Consider the following 17,487-nt stretch of genomic DNA (forward strand, 5'->3'; position numbering starts at 1 on the left):
TAAAAGGGAAAACTTATAAACATCTAACTAATATGAGCTTTAGATAATCCAGCAGTAAGTTCATCAACGGTAGCATCTTTATCTTGTACAGCTAATCCAGCTAACTCAAGTTCAAGTTCTTCCAAGTCAAGATCTTCTTCCAAAGTATCTTCTTCCTCTTCATCTTCTTCATCTTCTTCTTCATCACTATCAATTTCTTCCAATTCATCTAATTCATCTAATTCACCAAATCCTCTTTCTTCGAATAATTCATTAATCTTTTCAATATGTTCAGAATCTTCTTCAAATCTATTCCCATTCAATTCTAAGAATTTCAAATTTGGTAATTTTGATGCAATTGCATCAGCTAATAATCTTAAACTATCAACTTCCAATTCATTATATTGTAATTTCAAAGTCAAGAGTTTCTTCTTTTCATCACCAGTGTGTAAAGCTTCTACAATTTTCAAAGATCCTTTGTTTTTCAATAATGAATCATTAAGATTCAATTCAACCAATTCATCCCAATGAGCTAAAGTTTCAGCTAATTTAATAGCACCTTTAGTGGTGATTGTATTATCTTGTAAATCCAAGACTCTCAATCTCTTATTATGTGATAACCCCTTTTCAATTAATTTAGAAATCCCAGCTGGTCTAATACCATTTTGATATAATCTAACAACTTCTAAATCTTCATGATTTCTTAAACCAACACATAAATGATTAACAGAGCCATTTTCTAATCTATTTCTACCACATACAAATGTCTTCAATGATGGTTTTCCTGCGACTTCTTTAGATCTGGATAATTTGAACAACGATGCACCAATTCTAGACCCAGCAAAAGGTCCCATCCCATTGTTTGATAAGATTAAGTGTTCGATTGAAATAGCTTTGGTTAAATAATCTTCTATAGGATCAATAGTTTGTAATCCAAATGCATTATCACTCAAATTCACAACTTTCAAATTTGGAAATTGTAATAAGGCTGGTAATAAATATTCCAAAGATTTTGGAATTTCAGTATTTAATCTTCCAGTATATAAATCAGAAAAATCGACAGCAATAATTGTATCTTTATGTTTCAATATGGCTTCACTTAATGCTTTGGATGCATCAATTCCAATAGTATTTCCTGAGAAATCAATCTTGGTGACATTTTCACGGGCAGTAAGTTCTTTGATGTATGGTTCTATGTCAGCTTCAGAATTGAATTTAATTTGCTTACCAGCAACTGAATAGGTAGTTTCTGGAGTAACTCCTAATTCCACTTCAACGGATTCCATCTTACTTTCGATATATCTGTTTCTAGACTCAGGTGGTATTTTAAAAATTTTTGAAACTTGAATTTGATTACACGATCTCATCTTGGGACGAAATCTGCTCACGTGACTACATTGAATTTTGCACGAAAAAAAATTTTCTTCACCACAGAATTTCAACAAAACGTTATCCAAAGAGCAACCACACTGTATCTCATCCCATAAAGAATATAAATATAATAACAATGTCAGGTAGATTCCCAGGTCAAGCTCCATCAAAGGAAGAATCAGCTTTCGCCAAGTTCAGAAAAACCCCACAATTTATTGTCGGTACTCAAGTAGTTTTATTCGGTCTTGGTATTGCCTTTATCCAATCATCTTTGATGGATATGTTAGTCCCACAATTATAAGTATAAAACTGGGTTCAAAAAGAATAGGTTTATAATGATTATCGAGGATAATACTATGGGCTTAGATAAGAGCACCAGGTTGGCTTTATTAGGATATCATTTGTGAGAATATAGACGGAATATTTTTTATTTCAAGATAGCTTACTTGTATATATAGTTACGAATAATAATATATTATATTATAGTTCGATGGTTGCAAGTACTTATGTGTGTATAGTACCCGCTGTGGTTTCGTCGTCGTCTCTCTTTTGGAATCATTGTCTCATTTATGTGCTCTCAGAGTAAGATTGTAGCTCAGTCAATGAGACTTTCAACTGCATACAGTATTACGATTCATTGTCTCAGTGACGGTGTATACAACTATAACTAGCTTGTTGGTATCTTAGATCTAGATTTGTCGCTAGTTCCATTTGTTGAGATTTGCTGTCAAACGGATATCTGATCGATTGAATTGGACCTTCTTAATGACCCTCATTGTGTGTCAATCTTAGAGCCCTACGTAGCTCTGTTTGTCATGGGATCATTTCACATCCCCAACAAATGTATTCTTTCAAATATCATCTGATAACTGTCCTTGCTCTTCTATTGTTATTTCTCCCCATCTATTATTCTTCATATTTCATGTGAACTGAGCTCCAAAGCTTTAAAACCCCTTAACTCTAAAGACGGCTTCTATTCTTTTCTTTTGAGTACATGTGATTGTGTATTAACATCAGATATGAATGACGTCTCGAGGATCAGGTCATGCCAGTACAATTTCATGGCATGGGTTGGAGGTTGCAAAAAAAATCTAATTAATATCGGATTGTAGCCCGCGCAATGATTCCCCAATTAGGAAATAGATTTATCACATGGAAAGAAAATTTGAGATATACTCTAGACGCAATTCCAACATCAGTTCAGGAGATAAGTAAACTCCGAAGCACCCGTCTAAAGATATTATCATATGTACAATCGTTTAGATCATGTCATGGTTGTTAATCTAAGAAAGATTTTTGCTTAAATTCCCGAGCTATGCAAATTCATTTCTAGAACGGAGTGGGTGTCTGAAAATTTGAAAATTCTGTGGGGTAGAAAAAATACATGCGCGGATATCAACGGTAGTTTTAATGGATAATTTAAAATCAGGCGATTTTAAGGTTTTCAATCTGGGGAACAATTCAAAGGGTAATAATTAACTAAGAAATATCTACAAGTAAACTCTCGGTGTTCGGTAAATATTTACACTTGAGTTAGTATCGGTTTTTGGGGTAAGTGGTGCAAAGAATATTTATGCTTCCTCTGGATCATGTCTCCCTGGAGAAGTAAATCAGGCCATTTAGTATGAGAATTGGTTTATATAGAAGCTTATGGTAAATTTGTTCTCTGTGGTGATGGCATTGCCAATTTTTTCAACCCTAATAGTTGATCAATGAGTATCTCTGACCTCTCCTGTATGTTCTATTTTAAATCCCGACATCAGCTCATTGTAGTTTTGTACAATGTTTGTTCATACGCACACACACAAACGCAAGGATCTTTGCTGCTAATCGAAATTGTGTCCTCTCTCTGCATTAACTCCAGTAATAATGCAACTATTTGATCCCGAGTAAGAATAACTTTTTGCAATCAATTTTAATTTTCCAAAAAAAATGAATTTTTCCGCTACCAAAAAATTAGATTTTGTTTTCCTCGGGAAACCGAACAAAAAAGAAACCCGTGCGAAAGAAAAAAAAAGATTAAAATTGATTAACCTCGGCATGATCACGAATCAAGTTACAGTGCATCAATTCTAGATTAACCATCAGATTGTTATGTTATGTCTCATAAGTTTACATTAGTAAAGGGATCACTTACATGATCTTACAACCCCATGATCTTATAAGCTTGTAGAATAATATTGCCTCTTACTAAGACATAAGATGTTTTAACTTTACTTATTTTAAGAAGGCTGGCAGGGCCGAGAATATCTGGCTGTTCCAGTGGGCTGCGTTGTATCATAGAATTTTTTTTCGCGGTGGATTTTAATCCGCAGAATGGACTCCGGCCCCCATTCCCCACCTACTGGGCCCACTTAGACTAGACGTAATACAGTGCACTAGTTGGAATATGAAACTCCCTGTGAATAAACTAGAGAAGAGTGCTATACATTCTATACGTTAGCTTAGGATGATTATCATTCTTAAAAATAAATAGCTGTCAAAATTACTTGTGATTTTAGATTATCCTTGGTAAATCAATTTGTGGAGTAAGCTCTCTAAACTTCCCCCTCCACTAATTTGTACCTGTGATAATTTTTTTTTTCCGTGCTAAAATAAAAAATAAAATATTCATTATAAATATTACTTGAGATTCCCTAAAAATTTAAACTTCAACTTTTTCTTATATTTCTCTTGCTTTCTTATATTACAACTACAGTTGGCTTCCTTTTTAACTTTTCAACTATAGACACGTACAACAACAACAACAATGGCTTTCACAACTAAAAACGTCAGCTTAAGCAAAGGTCCAGACCCAAGAGGTCTTATTCAAACTGAAAGAGCTGCTTCTAAATTTAATCCAGAAAAGATGAATTATTTTATTGAAGGTAATCAAGAAAGATCTGAATTATTCAAGACTTTAATTCAACAAATGGAAAGAGACCCAGTTTTATTTACTGATTGTTCTTATTATGATTTAACTAAGGAACAGCAAAGAGAGTTAACTGCTGCTAAAATTAACAGAATGTCTAGATATTTAGAAAATGATTCACTTGATACCTTTCACAAGAGATTATCTATTGTTGGTCTTTTTGATCCACAAGTAAATACCAGAATTGGTGTTAATTTAGGTTTATTTATCTCTTGTCTTAGAGGTAATGGTACTTATGAACAATTGAAATATTGGGCTTTAGATAAAGAAACTGCTCATATTAAAGGTATCTATGGTTGTTTTGGTATGACTGAATTAGCCCATGGTTCTAATGTCGGTGGTGTTGAAACTACTGCTACTTTTGATAGAGACACTGACGAATTTGTTATCAATACCCCACACATTGGTGCTACTAAATGGTGGATTGGTGGTGCTGCTCATTCTGCTACCCATTGTTCTGTTTATGCAAGATTAGTTGTTGACGGTAAGGATTATGGTGTCAAGACTTTTGTCGTCCCATTAAGAGATTCTAATCACGATATTATGCCAGGTGTTTCCGTCGGTGATATCGGTGCTAAGATGGGTAGAGATGGTATTGATAATGGTTGGATTCAATTCTCTAATGTTAGAATTCCAAGATTCTTTATGTTGCAAAAGTTCTGTAAGGTTGACAGAGAAGGTAATGTCACTTTACCACCATTGGAACAATTATCTTATTCTGCTTTATTGGGTGGTAGAGTTCTGATGGTTTGTGATTCTTTCAGAATGATTTCTAGAGTTTCAACTATTGCGTTAAGATATGCTATTGGTAGAAGACAATTCAAGGGTGATAATGTTGATAAAGAAGATGAAAATGCTCTTGAAACTCAATTATTAGATTATCCATTACATCAAAAGAGATTATTACCTTACTTGGCTGCTGCTTATGTTATCTCTGCCGGTGCTTACAGAGTTGAACAAATTATTGACACCGTTCTTGCTGATTTGGATGATGCTGTTGAAAGCAACAACACCGGTGCTATTATGAAGTCTATTACTGCCATGAAGTCCTTATTTATTGATTCTAGTTCCTTGAAGGCTACTTGTACTTGGTTAGCTGCTGAAGCTATTGACCAATGTAGACAAGCTTGTGGTGGTCACGGTTACTCTGCTTACAGTGGTTTCGGTAGAGCTTACAACGATTGGGTTGTTATGTGTACTTGGGAAGGTGATAACAATGTCTTATCTCTTAATGTTGGTAAGCCAATTGTTAAGAACATTATTGCTATTCAAGATGAAGGTAAACTTGTCAAGGGTCCTTCTAGTTATTTGAATGAAGTTAACAACTACACCACAGGTGCTGGTTCATCTGAAGTTATCTTGGATAATGTTAATGATGTTAACGACTTTGACAAGATTGTCAAGGCTATTGAAGTTGCCATTATTAGATTGGGTGCTAATGCTGCCAAGCAAGCCAGACAAAAGACTTTGGATTACACTGGTGGTGAATTGGTTACTTTATCTAAATTGAATGCTAACCATTTCTTATTAAAAGAATATGTTACCAGAATTAAAGATTTCGATCAAAAGGATTTAGTTCCATTCTTGGCTAGATTAGGTAAATTATACAGTGCTTCTTTAGTTTTGGAAAGATTTGCCGGTACTTTCTTAACTTTTGGTGTTGCATCTCCAGCTTTCATGGCAGCATTAACCTCTACTCAAATTCCAAAATTATGTGCTGAAGTTAGACCAGATGTTGTTGCATTAACTGATTCATTCCAATTATCTGATATGATGGTTAATTCTGCTATTGGTAAGCATGATGGTGATATTTATGAAAACTACTTTGAAACTGTCAAGACTTTAAATAAACCATCTAATACTCAAGCTCCATACACTCAAGCATTAAAGGATATGTTGAATAGACCTTCTCTTGAAGTCAGAGAAAGATATGAAAAGACTATTGAAACTGGTGAAATCTTATCTCGTTAAGAGAGAGTGTGTCTTTGAATTATAAAACCGTAGATTCCCTTTGTTTTATTGTTAGCTTATTATGATTTTATATTTATATGTGTTTATTTAACGAGTTAAAATTATTATTATTATTTCATATTATCATCTCTTCGTAGTTAAGTTAATTGATTTGTAGCTGGACCCAATCCTCGGTCTAATAGATTTTACTCTCGTTTTAAATTGGCACGGATAATTTTTTGCAGCCCGTCCTATCCCGTACAAAGTTGAATTGATGAAAAACAAATCAACAAACCTCTCTAGCTTTTCTCTCTCTTTATCCATAACCAATGCCACGTCAAGGATTGATCAGCCTAATCGCACTAGGACTATGTCTAAGTGGCTTCTACGACTGTATCAAACTCCCGTTACCTCCCCATCTAGAAAAAGGAGGTCAATTACAATTCCTAACTACCGTCTCACTCTTATTCACAATCATATACATCACCCTCAGCCAACTATTCCCCACCAATCGACATTTGAAAACAATCTATAATATCACATGTAATTTAGAATTCAATGTTACTGTATCTTATTGGGCCATGAGGGTAATGTTCCCCAATTCGTTAAATACTGAATCATTTGAGAGAAATGTTTGGTTGGATTTGAGAATTCATTTGATTCCATATTTGTATTTGATTGTTTTTGATTCATATGAGAGAATAAGTGCCAATAAATCGATTGGGTATACCGTCGGGGTCTTATTGGGATATTGGGGATATCTTGAATATATCATGTATGTACATGGACATGATGGTGTTACTCAATTCACGTACCCCTTTTTGCAACACAAGACGGTGTTGGATAGATTTATTAGAATTGTTGGTTTGATGTTATTAAGTGTTTTGAATTACTTTGTATTAGGCATAAGAAATAGTTTATAGTAATTGACTACTACAGTGTGACTTTGTACGATCTAATACTTAAAAGTTCATATTTAGATAATATATATAAATAAAAACCAAACTAACTTATTTAGATAATATAGAAGCAGCTTTAGCTGATCTTTCAAATCTTTCTCTTTCTTCAATTGAAGCTCTATTCAACATGTCTTCCAAAGCTTCAGAGTATGGAGCCTTAACATTAGCTGGAGAGAAATTGATATCCTTGACTGTATTCAAGTAATTGCTGTAAATATTACCATCATACTTACCAATCAATGAATTGATGATATTATCAGGTTGTTGGAATGAATCAGTTAAACCAACAGCAAATGGTCTAATTTGTTGACACAAAACTTGTGGGTATTCAACAGTGATGTGCTTAGCAACTTCAGGAGTAATGACACCATATTTCAAGAATTCGTCAACAAAAGCACCCAAAATTTGAGTAACATAATACAATCTACCAATTGCTTCCAATTGAGGTCTCATTTTAGAATTAGCACCAACTTGTTGTTCTAATCTGTCTCTGAAAGTTTCAAGCAAATAGTAATGACATCTCAATTTAGACAAGATAACTCTTTGAGGACCAATAGAATCCCAAGATTGATAAGAAATAGGAATCAAATCACTAGCCGTCTTACAAATAAGTGAAGCAATAGCCTTCAAAACACGGTCGATATCATCAACATGAGCAGCATTTCTAAGAACTGGTTTCTTGGCCTTTTGATAAGTTGGTGCATCATTAAGGAATTCCAACGTAGAATCCTTGACCTTCTTACCCATTAAGACTTGTTGAACAGTCTTGATAATAGTCTTACCAGCAGACATACCCAAGACATTATTGTCTCCTTCCCAAGTACATTGAACAACCCAATCTCCATAAGTCTTACCGAAAGCATTATAAGAAGAATAGCCATGACCACCACAAGATTGTCTACATTCATTAATCAAATCAGCAGCCAACCAAGTCAAAGTAGATTTCAAAGAACCAGAATCAACAAACATGGCTTTGGTATCACGAAGAGTCTTCTTCAATAATAATTTATCCTTCTTGGCAAGTGCATTATCCATGTCGGCTAAAAGATCTTCATGTTGATGTTCCAATCTGTCAGTACCTACAGCAGCAGCATAAGTTAAAGCCAAATAAGGTAACAATCTTCTTTGATGTAAGGTATAATCTAATAATTTCGATTCTTCCTTTGCACCTTCTTGTTTAAATTGTCTTCTACCAATGGCATATCTCAAGGCAATAGTAGTAAATCTGGCACCAATTCTATAAGAATCAGCAGCCATTCCAACTCTACCATCTAAAAGTGAAATATAAGATAATTGTTCCAATGGAGGAGTGGTCACATTACCTTGTTTATCAACCTTACACCATCTTTGTAACATAAAGAAACGTGGAATTCTGACTTCAGTGAATTGAATCCAACCATTATCAACACCTTGTCTACCCAATTTAGCACCAATATCACCAATGGCAATACCTGGTAACAAGTTATGTTGAGAGTCTCTTAATGGAACAATAAAAGTCTTGACACCATAATCGACATCCTTAACAATCAATCTAGCATAACAGACAGTATGAGTTGCTGAATATGCAGCACCACCAATCCACCACTTAGTAGCACCAATATGAGGAGTATCAATAATGAAGGAATCAGTTTCTGGGTCAAAAGTGGCAGTAGTTTCACATCCAGCAACATTTGAACCGTGACCTAATTCAGTCATACCAAAACAACCATACAAGGTCTTGGCAATACCACCTTCCTTAGAATTAATCCAATAATTGAATTGCTTGTCGGTACCATTACCTTTGATACAATTCAAGAACAAACCTAAATTGACCAACATTCTAATACCTAAAGAAGGATCAATAATTGTCATCAATTGTAATCTTCTTCTAAATCTAGCATATGGTTCAGTTTCGAGGTATTTTGTCATTTGATTAATTCTTCTGGTAACCAAAACACGTTCTTCTTCTTGATTGTAATCAAATTGTTCAGGACGAGTTTGTAAAATTGGATCACGTTCAATGGATTGATAAAGACGTAAAATCAAATTTGATTTAGTTTCTCCACCTTCTAAAAATTCATGCATTTCCTTAAGGTCCCAATTGGTACGAGATCTTTCTTCGGCAATTGCAGCAGCTGGATCTGGAGGTGGTTGGGATGAAACGACATCAGCAACCATCTTGGGCTCTTTCGATGGGTCTGTCTTGTGAGGTTTTTGTAAAAGAGCGATATTTGGAGGTGGTGCCATTATGTGATAGTTTGGATAATTTAAATGATCTAAAGCTAGTTTCAATAAGAATCCTTAATCAAAAAAAAAGGAGAGTAAAAGTAAAAGTTGAATTTGAAGAAAGAAAGATTATTTCATTATTCATTTATAGATAAATTTTAAATTATTTAATTGCTGGTATTAATTTAAGAGGAGGAGTGGAGTTAGTACGAGGGGCTATTCTTTTTTTAGGCAACCCCTCATATTTGCTGGGGTCGGAATTTTTCGGTTGATTTGGTTTTTCCATAAAAATTATTCCGCAAAGGGAACCCAATTTTACTTATATAATTCTATAAATCTTCCTATTGTTAGAAGGACCCTCTCTCTCGCTCTGTCTCTCTCTTTCTATCTCTTTATCTTCTCCATTAGTATGTTATAAGATGCTGTATGGAACCATATTTGTTGGTTCAGTAGAGGGACGGTAATAGTTTTTCCACGGGGTTGAAACTTTTTGTGGGGTACAGGAATGAAAAAAAAAAACTTATGGTTAATTTAAGTTTTTTATTATCCATGGAAAATTAATATATACACCGACAATAACCGAACCAAGAAACCGCTGAAAATTTAAGATCCACTTTTTCAACTCCATTTTTCAGTACAATCGTACCATTTTCTGAATTTCTGGGTTCTTGCAACAAACGAATTACTTAACTTCCTCGGATCTCTAATTACAATAATCTAAATGTAAACTTGCTAAATGATATTCTTCCAGAACTCTGGAATGTATGAAGGGGTTCCAGGGCACTCTGTTACAATATTAATTATTGATATTTTCTAATCAATATTCGTTCGTGGGGTCGTTGGTTTATCTCCATGGATAATCGATAAACACTTAAGCCTTCACATGCTCAATCGAGAACGGGAGTGCTTAAGCAATAAAAACTGGAGTTCGCTATGTAGCTTAAGAGCCTGTGCTCAAAATTCGCGGAATTATTTAAACGCATTTACTACTTTCTCGTTCTCCGAACTCCTTTGGCCGAGAAAAATGTAATTGAGAGTGTAACTGGCTGCGAATAATAATTTTGCAAAAATTAAATTGCAATTTTATTATTTTTGCCCCTGGAAATATGTTTTTATTTCTCTGTAATCATTAGTTGAGCATTGATAATATTATATTGTATATTCTGACTAGATATGGACGGAGACTACTTCTTATAATCGTTTCAGGGCAAATAGACTCTTCGGAACTGGATTGCTGTGTCTCTGATAATTGCCATGTAAATGATATTCGCATAGAATGCCCGCAACTATCATTAGATAGACTAGTCGCTATAAGAGAGTTCTTAAACTTTCAAAGAGGATATTCTAATGAAGACATATCTAAACCTGTATGAATACGCAGACCAAACAATTTCCATAATCAAAATGTTGGATGAAGGATTCATATATCTATATTGAAACTTGTTTAGAAAACTCCTAAATTTCATTCATTGAATCAGAACTTCATTCTGGAGTATCTAAAATTGACATCGACTTGGGAAGACTAATCACAGTCTGGATCTGTATCCTTTCGTTCGAAACAATACTTTTGCCCTTTTTTTTGCAGCCTTTTTGTTTTTAAGGCTTGAATTGGAATGCAAATTAAGAAGCCAACGCAAGAAGTGTTTCTATTGATAATAACCTCCTCTTTAATTCTTGATGGAAAAGGTTATGATTTAGTTCTTTTATAGGTACATATAAAATGAGACTATGTGACTTAATAAAATACAGTATATTACATGTAGAATTGGGTCCCTATTCTCATAGAAATCTGGCAAATTTTTTGAAGATATTCTAAAAGAGTAGTTTTCAATAAAAGAACCACCAAAAACAATAACCAACACCACTAAGACATACACAAATTCCGTATTCCCTAGAAAATGGGGTTATTAAGTAACATTTATTTTTCATTTATTGGAATTTAGTTTCAAAGTGGTTTTTTTTTTGCATCTTGGTAAATCAATCTGACAGGTCACGTGGAAACCGGAAATTTATCCAAAATAGGAAATCTCACCGGAGATGATCCACAAAATCAACATAACAACAAAAACTCTGAAAATTTTTTCACCATCTAATTACTCCTGGTAGCTTAGTTGGTTTAAAGCGCGAGACTGTAATGAGTACCTCAAAGTAATCTTGAGATCGGGTGTTCGACTCACCCCCGGGAGATATTTTTTTACTTTTTGACCCTGTTGAATGAATAGGTAAATCAGAGGAATGATTTGCAATTTGAATTTGGTCAAAAATCGTATATTTTCAGGGCTTTAGAAAGCGTTGGAAAAAATTTTTTCTTGTCGAGATTGAGTTTTATTTGGATTGTTAAAATTTATTTCTTCAAATTGGACTAGAAGTGCTCGTATAGTTAATTAGGAAGCACGTGTGATCGACCAAAGTTAAGTTAGTAAATTCAAGCTTCGGGAATTATGTCTGAGAAAAACCCCTACCAGACGACGGGTTAACAACGGTCCACAAGTGGAGTGCGATAGTTTACCTCTGATCTAGATTCTTTGAGAAATTCTTAAACTTGATCTTTCTACTTAACCTCGGTTGATTATGCTTTATTTCTGATTAACGTTTCTAGTCCAACAACTCGCATTAGCTAAAATGGATAGAAATATGTCACACATTCTAGCTAACCTACTAACGGCGCAAGAGTTCGTGAGATATGGACCGCTACCACTTGCAAGACAGTGCAAGTACCTAACTCTCTTTGTACTAATACACTATGCTGTCGGGGACTGCTGTGGTTGATTCTTGCTTGAATGATTGATTCTCTCAAAAATCAGATAATATTCTAAAAGGTAGCTTTCTTCAGTATCTTATCGATAAAGAAGAAGTGGTCTCAATGACAACTCAGTTAAATCCATCGAATTCAACACTGTGTGACTGCGCCTCATATGGTGCAGCTTCAATGCTGGTTGTGTTGTTCGGTCAAACTCCTGGGCTTCTCTTGCACCAACTTGCCTTCGGACTTTCCTAAAATTGATTTGTTTGCCTGTAAAAATCTATTGATGGCTCTGCTCTATTCGAATGTGAGCTTCTCATTACAGATAATCGAGCTCAATCCCCGAAGTAAGAAATCTTTCTTACTTGAATAAAGATCAATCATACAAACGTTGAATATCCTTTATAAATAGATTCATTCTTGGGAATCATTCAAATTCTACATGTGGAGAGATCTGCCGTGAAATTAATTGGTCAACTAATCCCAGAATTAACAATGGAAATCATAAACTTACATTGTACCACAACCATACCAAAGAGTAGGGACAAGATCACCTAAAATGATCAAGAAATGTCTGATCCATCAAGAAACAGCTTTAAAAATGCGGTGAACTTCCAAATTCAAGACCTCCCTTCCAAAGAAGAAGAATCGAGAGTAGGTTCCACATGGAATTTCTGTGATACTGCACCTTGATCTAACAGAGTGCACATCTCAGACATATCCACAATGGGAATTGCAACAGATTCAATGCATGAAACCACAGGTAATCTGAAATTTTCAGTAGGTCATCCCGCCGATAATTCCCGCGAAATTAGGTAACGGATCATTTCTTCGAGAGTGACAGCATGGATATGTGGAAAACGCTAATACCGTTGAAGAACTAAAGTTTGAAACTCGAGCCTTCAGGGAAGTTGAAGTATTTTTTAAAGGCTTTTCTTCAAGATCCACAAACCGTATTTCCGAGATTAAGCAACTGGTGCAAATTAGGCCGAAAAACAACTTTTACCGAGGTATCCATGCTGGAACCAGCAGGTTTCTGAAATTGGTTTGCAATTTGGTTGCTTGAATCTCAGATATATAAAAAGATTCAATATCGACCGCGTGTCCAATGTTTTTAAACCCTGGGATCAAGAATTCCCCTATATAATAATACTCATTGTCTAGGGAAATTGCAAATTGTTGGCATTGTACAGGGCTTTGGGCCGAAAAACTCTAAAGCGAAAAAATTGGTCAGCCCAAATATTAAAAAAGTAACGGGAAGAAAAAAAATAAAATAAATACATTACACATTCTCTTCCCGTCTTTTCCTGTTTTCTATTATAAATACAATTTAAAATCCACCCCCATCAATTGATATTTAATAAAAAGAGATCAAACTTATACAATCATGAATTCTGAAACAATTGTTGCTGTCATTATAGCCCTTTTCTTACCACCTTTAGCTGTGTTTATGAAATGTGGTGCTACCACCCCTTTATGGATTAACTTAATTTGTTGTATTTTCTTCTGGTTCCCAGCCATTTTACATGCATTATATGTTGTATTAAAGGATTAGAGAAGTTGAATAAGAAGAAAGACGAGTGATGATTCAATGATGCTTAGAAAGTGGAGGATTGGTTTTTGAATTTAGTTCATCTATATTAATTTGTTGTTTTGTATTTTGGAAGTTGTTACCATTTTTTAAAATTTCATATTTACTAGTTAATTTAATATATTATAATTTTATAATCGTGAAATAGAATAGAAGGGATCGTTCTTTCTAGTGAAAGCACTTTGTGTAATTCGTCGATTATCTCTTGGCAACATTACGTGGAATTTCTCAAAAATGAAGGACACGTTCAAAAAAGACAATATTGCAGATATTGTGGAGAAATTGTTATGAATGCGAACACTCTCTCATGTTCACCTGCGTGGACCTTGTGTAAACATTTAGGGAATGACCATGATGTTCATCTTTTTGCTGAGTAGTGGGTATTCTGTTGAGCTAAATGGTACAGCGAACATATTCGTTTAGCATTTTTCTAGAAAACACCTCCAGTTATTGTTGAGGACTCGCTAAAAGGCAACTGGTGCTAAATGTTTTGGTTCGATCTGGGGTATGACTTCCAACTCATTACAGCACATCACCTCAAACACCCTTGCTATTTGTAGAATTGTACACAATAGTCTACTTCATCAACGAGATATCGCTTGTTATCAGACATTGCCTTCTCAAAAGCTGGTCAATATTCAGTTCCGTGATTTGATTGTATAATGCGGATATTGCTGGACGATATTGGAAGGACAAACAAAGCCTCGGAAACGGACATCAACCCCCGGCAAACCGCGGAAATATGTTCATGTTGGGAATCATTTTCAAGGGTAAATTTTCGTGTCCTTAAACTTGGCACTGGTTAATCGTAAATTGCATGTATAGCACTTTCATTCTTGAAAGTAATAAACATGAAATTTATTTAACTTGACAAAGAAATTATTTGCGACAAGATTTTATCAAAAGATCTTTCTGAGTTTATATAGAATCGTAATTCAATATGTTTTTGAAAGTCTAGCCTGTGATAAAATGAATCATAAGCCTTTGTATTTTTACAGTACCTAAGTGTATTGAACAATGGACGTATTAATTTAATTATTGAAGAATGGATTTTTTGGTATATGATTCAAATCGGAACAACTGAGAACCAATCATTCTTAATCCTTTGTAACTTTAGTCATAAGAAAAAAAAACTAAAATAAAATAAAAAAAAAATAATCTGACTAGTACTGCATATTATGCACGATTTCTTATCTTACATTAATAATTTATTAGCCTTTTATTTTATTTGCAGTCAATGGAAGCAAGCACTTTTTTTTTTGACNAATAATCTGACTAGTACTGCATATTATGCACGATTTCTTATCTTACATTAATAATTTATTAGCCTTTTATTTTATTTGCAGTCAATGGAAGCAAGCACTTTGTTTTTTTTGACAAGATGGTAGTCAATAAATTGATAGCAAATTAATGTAATTATATTGTTTTGTTATCTACGCCATGCCATGAGGACTAAAAAAACAATAACGGATAAATTAGCAAATGGTACGCAGCAATAGTTTTCCGTAGCCGATTGTTTATTTTTTTGTACAACTAGCTATTAAAGTTTATATTTATATCCCCAAATGAAATCCCAATTTATACTAAGAATTTAAAATTTTAAATCAAGAAAAAAAAAATAACATCTGAATAAGAATTTTTTCTTCTATCCCTTATCCCATAAACGTATAAATTAAAAATCTTATTGTTAATATAAATAAATATATTCTTACACCTTTTTGATTTAAAAGTATTTTAAGGTTGAAACTTTGTTTTAAGATTGAACGTAGTACGATATAAATTCCTTACTTTGACACACGAGGCACATTGACTTAAATTACAGTAACACACCCCTTGGATACCATATTTTTTTGCAGATCTTTAATTAGTCATTTCAGGAACAACAACGGAAAAACTTAAACAATCACAAGCAAGTGTAAGAACACGATGTCAAATATCAACAACCCACGTACAGATGTTAGCTGTATGCCTCCTCAACAACAGGAATACCATAACCCACAAATAGGTCATAGCTCAGGAATAATGGCAGATACAGCTACAAAATCAATCCATCATTCACCCTTTCAAGCAACTATCACCAGTTCATTAATGCATAATGCAGATGAAAAGAATACCAATGCAAATACCACAATGACAACCACCGCTAATACATCTACAGGTACTTCTCATTCAACTGCACATACAACACCTTTAACATCACCTGTCACTACTATGTTGGGTAACGGAACTAATGAAACTTTGAAAGAAACAAATAATAATACACTACCACCATTTTCATTTGCAAAAAGACCTATTGATTTTCCTCAAAAAACAAGAGTATCATCCCTATCTGGAATAGAGTCATACTTTGGGTCAATCCAAAGTAATGAGAATCAAAATAATAAGAATTCATTAAGTAAGAGTCTTAAAAATCCTGATTTTGATTATAATGAACAAATCCGATTTCCTCAAATGAGTCATACATATTATACATATAGAAAAAGTTTACAAGAATCTAATAATCGACCTATCCTAGAATCAAATAATAAAGTGCTTGTTGAAGTAGAATCACAGAATGTGAAATATAAACCAGCAACATTTGATTTATCCAAACCCTTAAGGAGATTTTCAAACCCGGGAAGACAAGAGGCTCCGTTAAAAAGGCAAAATAGTGATGATGATAAATTGCTAGAAGAATATACCACTAATAATTATATCTATGAACGTAAGGTTGAAAGAGATAAATTACGGGATATGTTCAACAATGAAATGATGAGTTCCGTAAATCATCCAGCACCAAAACCTCGTATTAGAAATCAGTCAAGTTTTCCTAAATTAAATGATAATAATACTGCCATTCCATCTTTGAATCAACTTTATCAATTGAAGAAACCATTATGTACACCTGCAGTATTACGCCCAGCATTCACCAATGATAATGATTCCAATGAAGCCGTACCACAATTAAAACCTTCCTACTCTCCTTGCAACAGTACAATATATACAATCACGGCACCAATATCACCAGTCAGATTCGATATTGAACCTACTCATTCGCATTGGAAATCAAACAGTATGACCAATAATTGCATAACATGTTTCAAACCCTTGCTGACGTTATTAATGTCAATAATATGCGATACAAACAACAAAAGACATCATTGTCGATTTTGTGGCTTGATATATTGTAGTGATTGTTTAGTACAAGATGAAACCACCAATCATCCAAATGCAATCTTATTGGATTCAAATGCAAGATTCATCATTCCAATATTTGAAAATATAAGATCAAAGCAACCACCTGAAATTAAACGATTATTCAAAATCTGTCGAAAATGTAGTGTGCTTTATAATGTTTTAGTCCAGGATATAAATCGATCATTAAGAAATGGTAATGGTGATTGGAAATATTTTTCGGATTCTACAAGAGATGAATTAAAGACATTACTGTTTGTTTATGTTGAGAATCCATATGTTAAGAAAGAATCTTGTATGAGATTCAGGTTGGGAAGTCGAGAGGATGAAAGAAATTTGAGTAATGGGTCTGGAATAGGTGATGTTCCAAATGATTGGACATGGAGTCTGTTTTAGTGGGTAGGGTTTTTTTTTTGCAACAAAAAGGGAATAGGAAAAGGTAATTTTGGTTGGATTTTTAAGGTTACTAGGTTTAAGACTTTACATAGATGTTATTTTTAGGTATTTTATAAAGTAAGATTTGGTTTAATTTACTTTTTCCCTGTCTCTCTCTCTCTGTATGCCTAGCAATTATACTTAGCCATTTGTGTGGTGTATGAAATTT

General features: G+C 34.0%; 5 protein-coding genes across 5 annotated transcripts; 3 read left to right on the top strand and 2 right to left on the bottom strand. All coding sequences in view use genetic code 12, as the record gives it.

The window, feature by feature from the left end:
• Window positions 1-23: 23 nt before the first annotated feature.
• Window positions 24-1,346, bottom strand: RNA1 (GTPase-activating protein; the record flags this gene model as incomplete). The annotated part of the gene is made up of 1 exon (XM_049406040.1): window positions 24-1,346. The coding sequence occupies one exon, from the start codon at window positions 1,344-1,346 to the stop codon at window positions 24-26; it is 1,323 nt and encodes a 440-aa protein (XP_049264398.1).
• A 2,753-nt stretch (window positions 1,347-4,099) lies between these two features.
• Window positions 4,100-6,232, top strand: POX1-3 (acyl-CoA oxidase; the record flags this gene model as incomplete). Its single annotated transcript, XM_049406041.1, has 1 exon — window positions 4,100-6,232. One exon carries the CDS (start codon window positions 4,100-4,102, stop codon window positions 6,230-6,232), a length of 2,133 nt encoding a protein of 710 aa, XP_049264399.1.
• A 569-nt stretch (window positions 6,233-6,801) lies between these two features.
• Window positions 6,802-7,134, top strand: J8A68_002306 (uncharacterized protein; the record flags this gene model as incomplete). The annotated part of the gene is made up of 1 exon (XM_049406043.1): window positions 6,802-7,134. One exon carries the CDS (start codon window positions 6,802-6,804, stop codon window positions 7,132-7,134), a length of 333 nt encoding a protein of 110 aa, XP_049264400.1.
• An 87-nt stretch (window positions 7,135-7,221) lies between these two features.
• Window positions 7,222-9,396, bottom strand: PXP2 (Pxp2p; the record flags this gene model as incomplete). Its single annotated transcript, XM_049406044.1, has 1 exon — window positions 7,222-9,396. The coding sequence occupies one exon, from the start codon at window positions 9,394-9,396 to the stop codon at window positions 7,222-7,224; it is 2,175 nt and encodes a 724-aa protein (XP_049264401.1).
• A 6,239-nt stretch (window positions 9,397-15,635) lies between these two features.
• Window positions 15,636-17,279, top strand: J8A68_002308 (uncharacterized protein; the record flags this gene model as incomplete). The annotated part of the gene is made up of 1 exon (XM_049406045.1): window positions 15,636-17,279. One exon carries the CDS (start codon window positions 15,636-15,638, stop codon window positions 17,277-17,279), a length of 1,644 nt encoding a protein of 547 aa, XP_049264402.1.
• Window positions 17,280-17,487: the final 208 nt, after the last annotated feature.

Source organism: Hemisphaericaspora subhashii (assembly GCF_019202705.1).
Source record: "Hemisphaericaspora subhashii strain CBS 10753 chromosome Unknown scaffold98, whole genome shotgun sequence".
In the NCBI taxonomy this organism is placed as follows: Eukaryota; Fungi; Ascomycota; class Pichiomycetes; order Serinales; family Debaryomycetaceae; genus Hemisphaericaspora; species Hemisphaericaspora subhashii.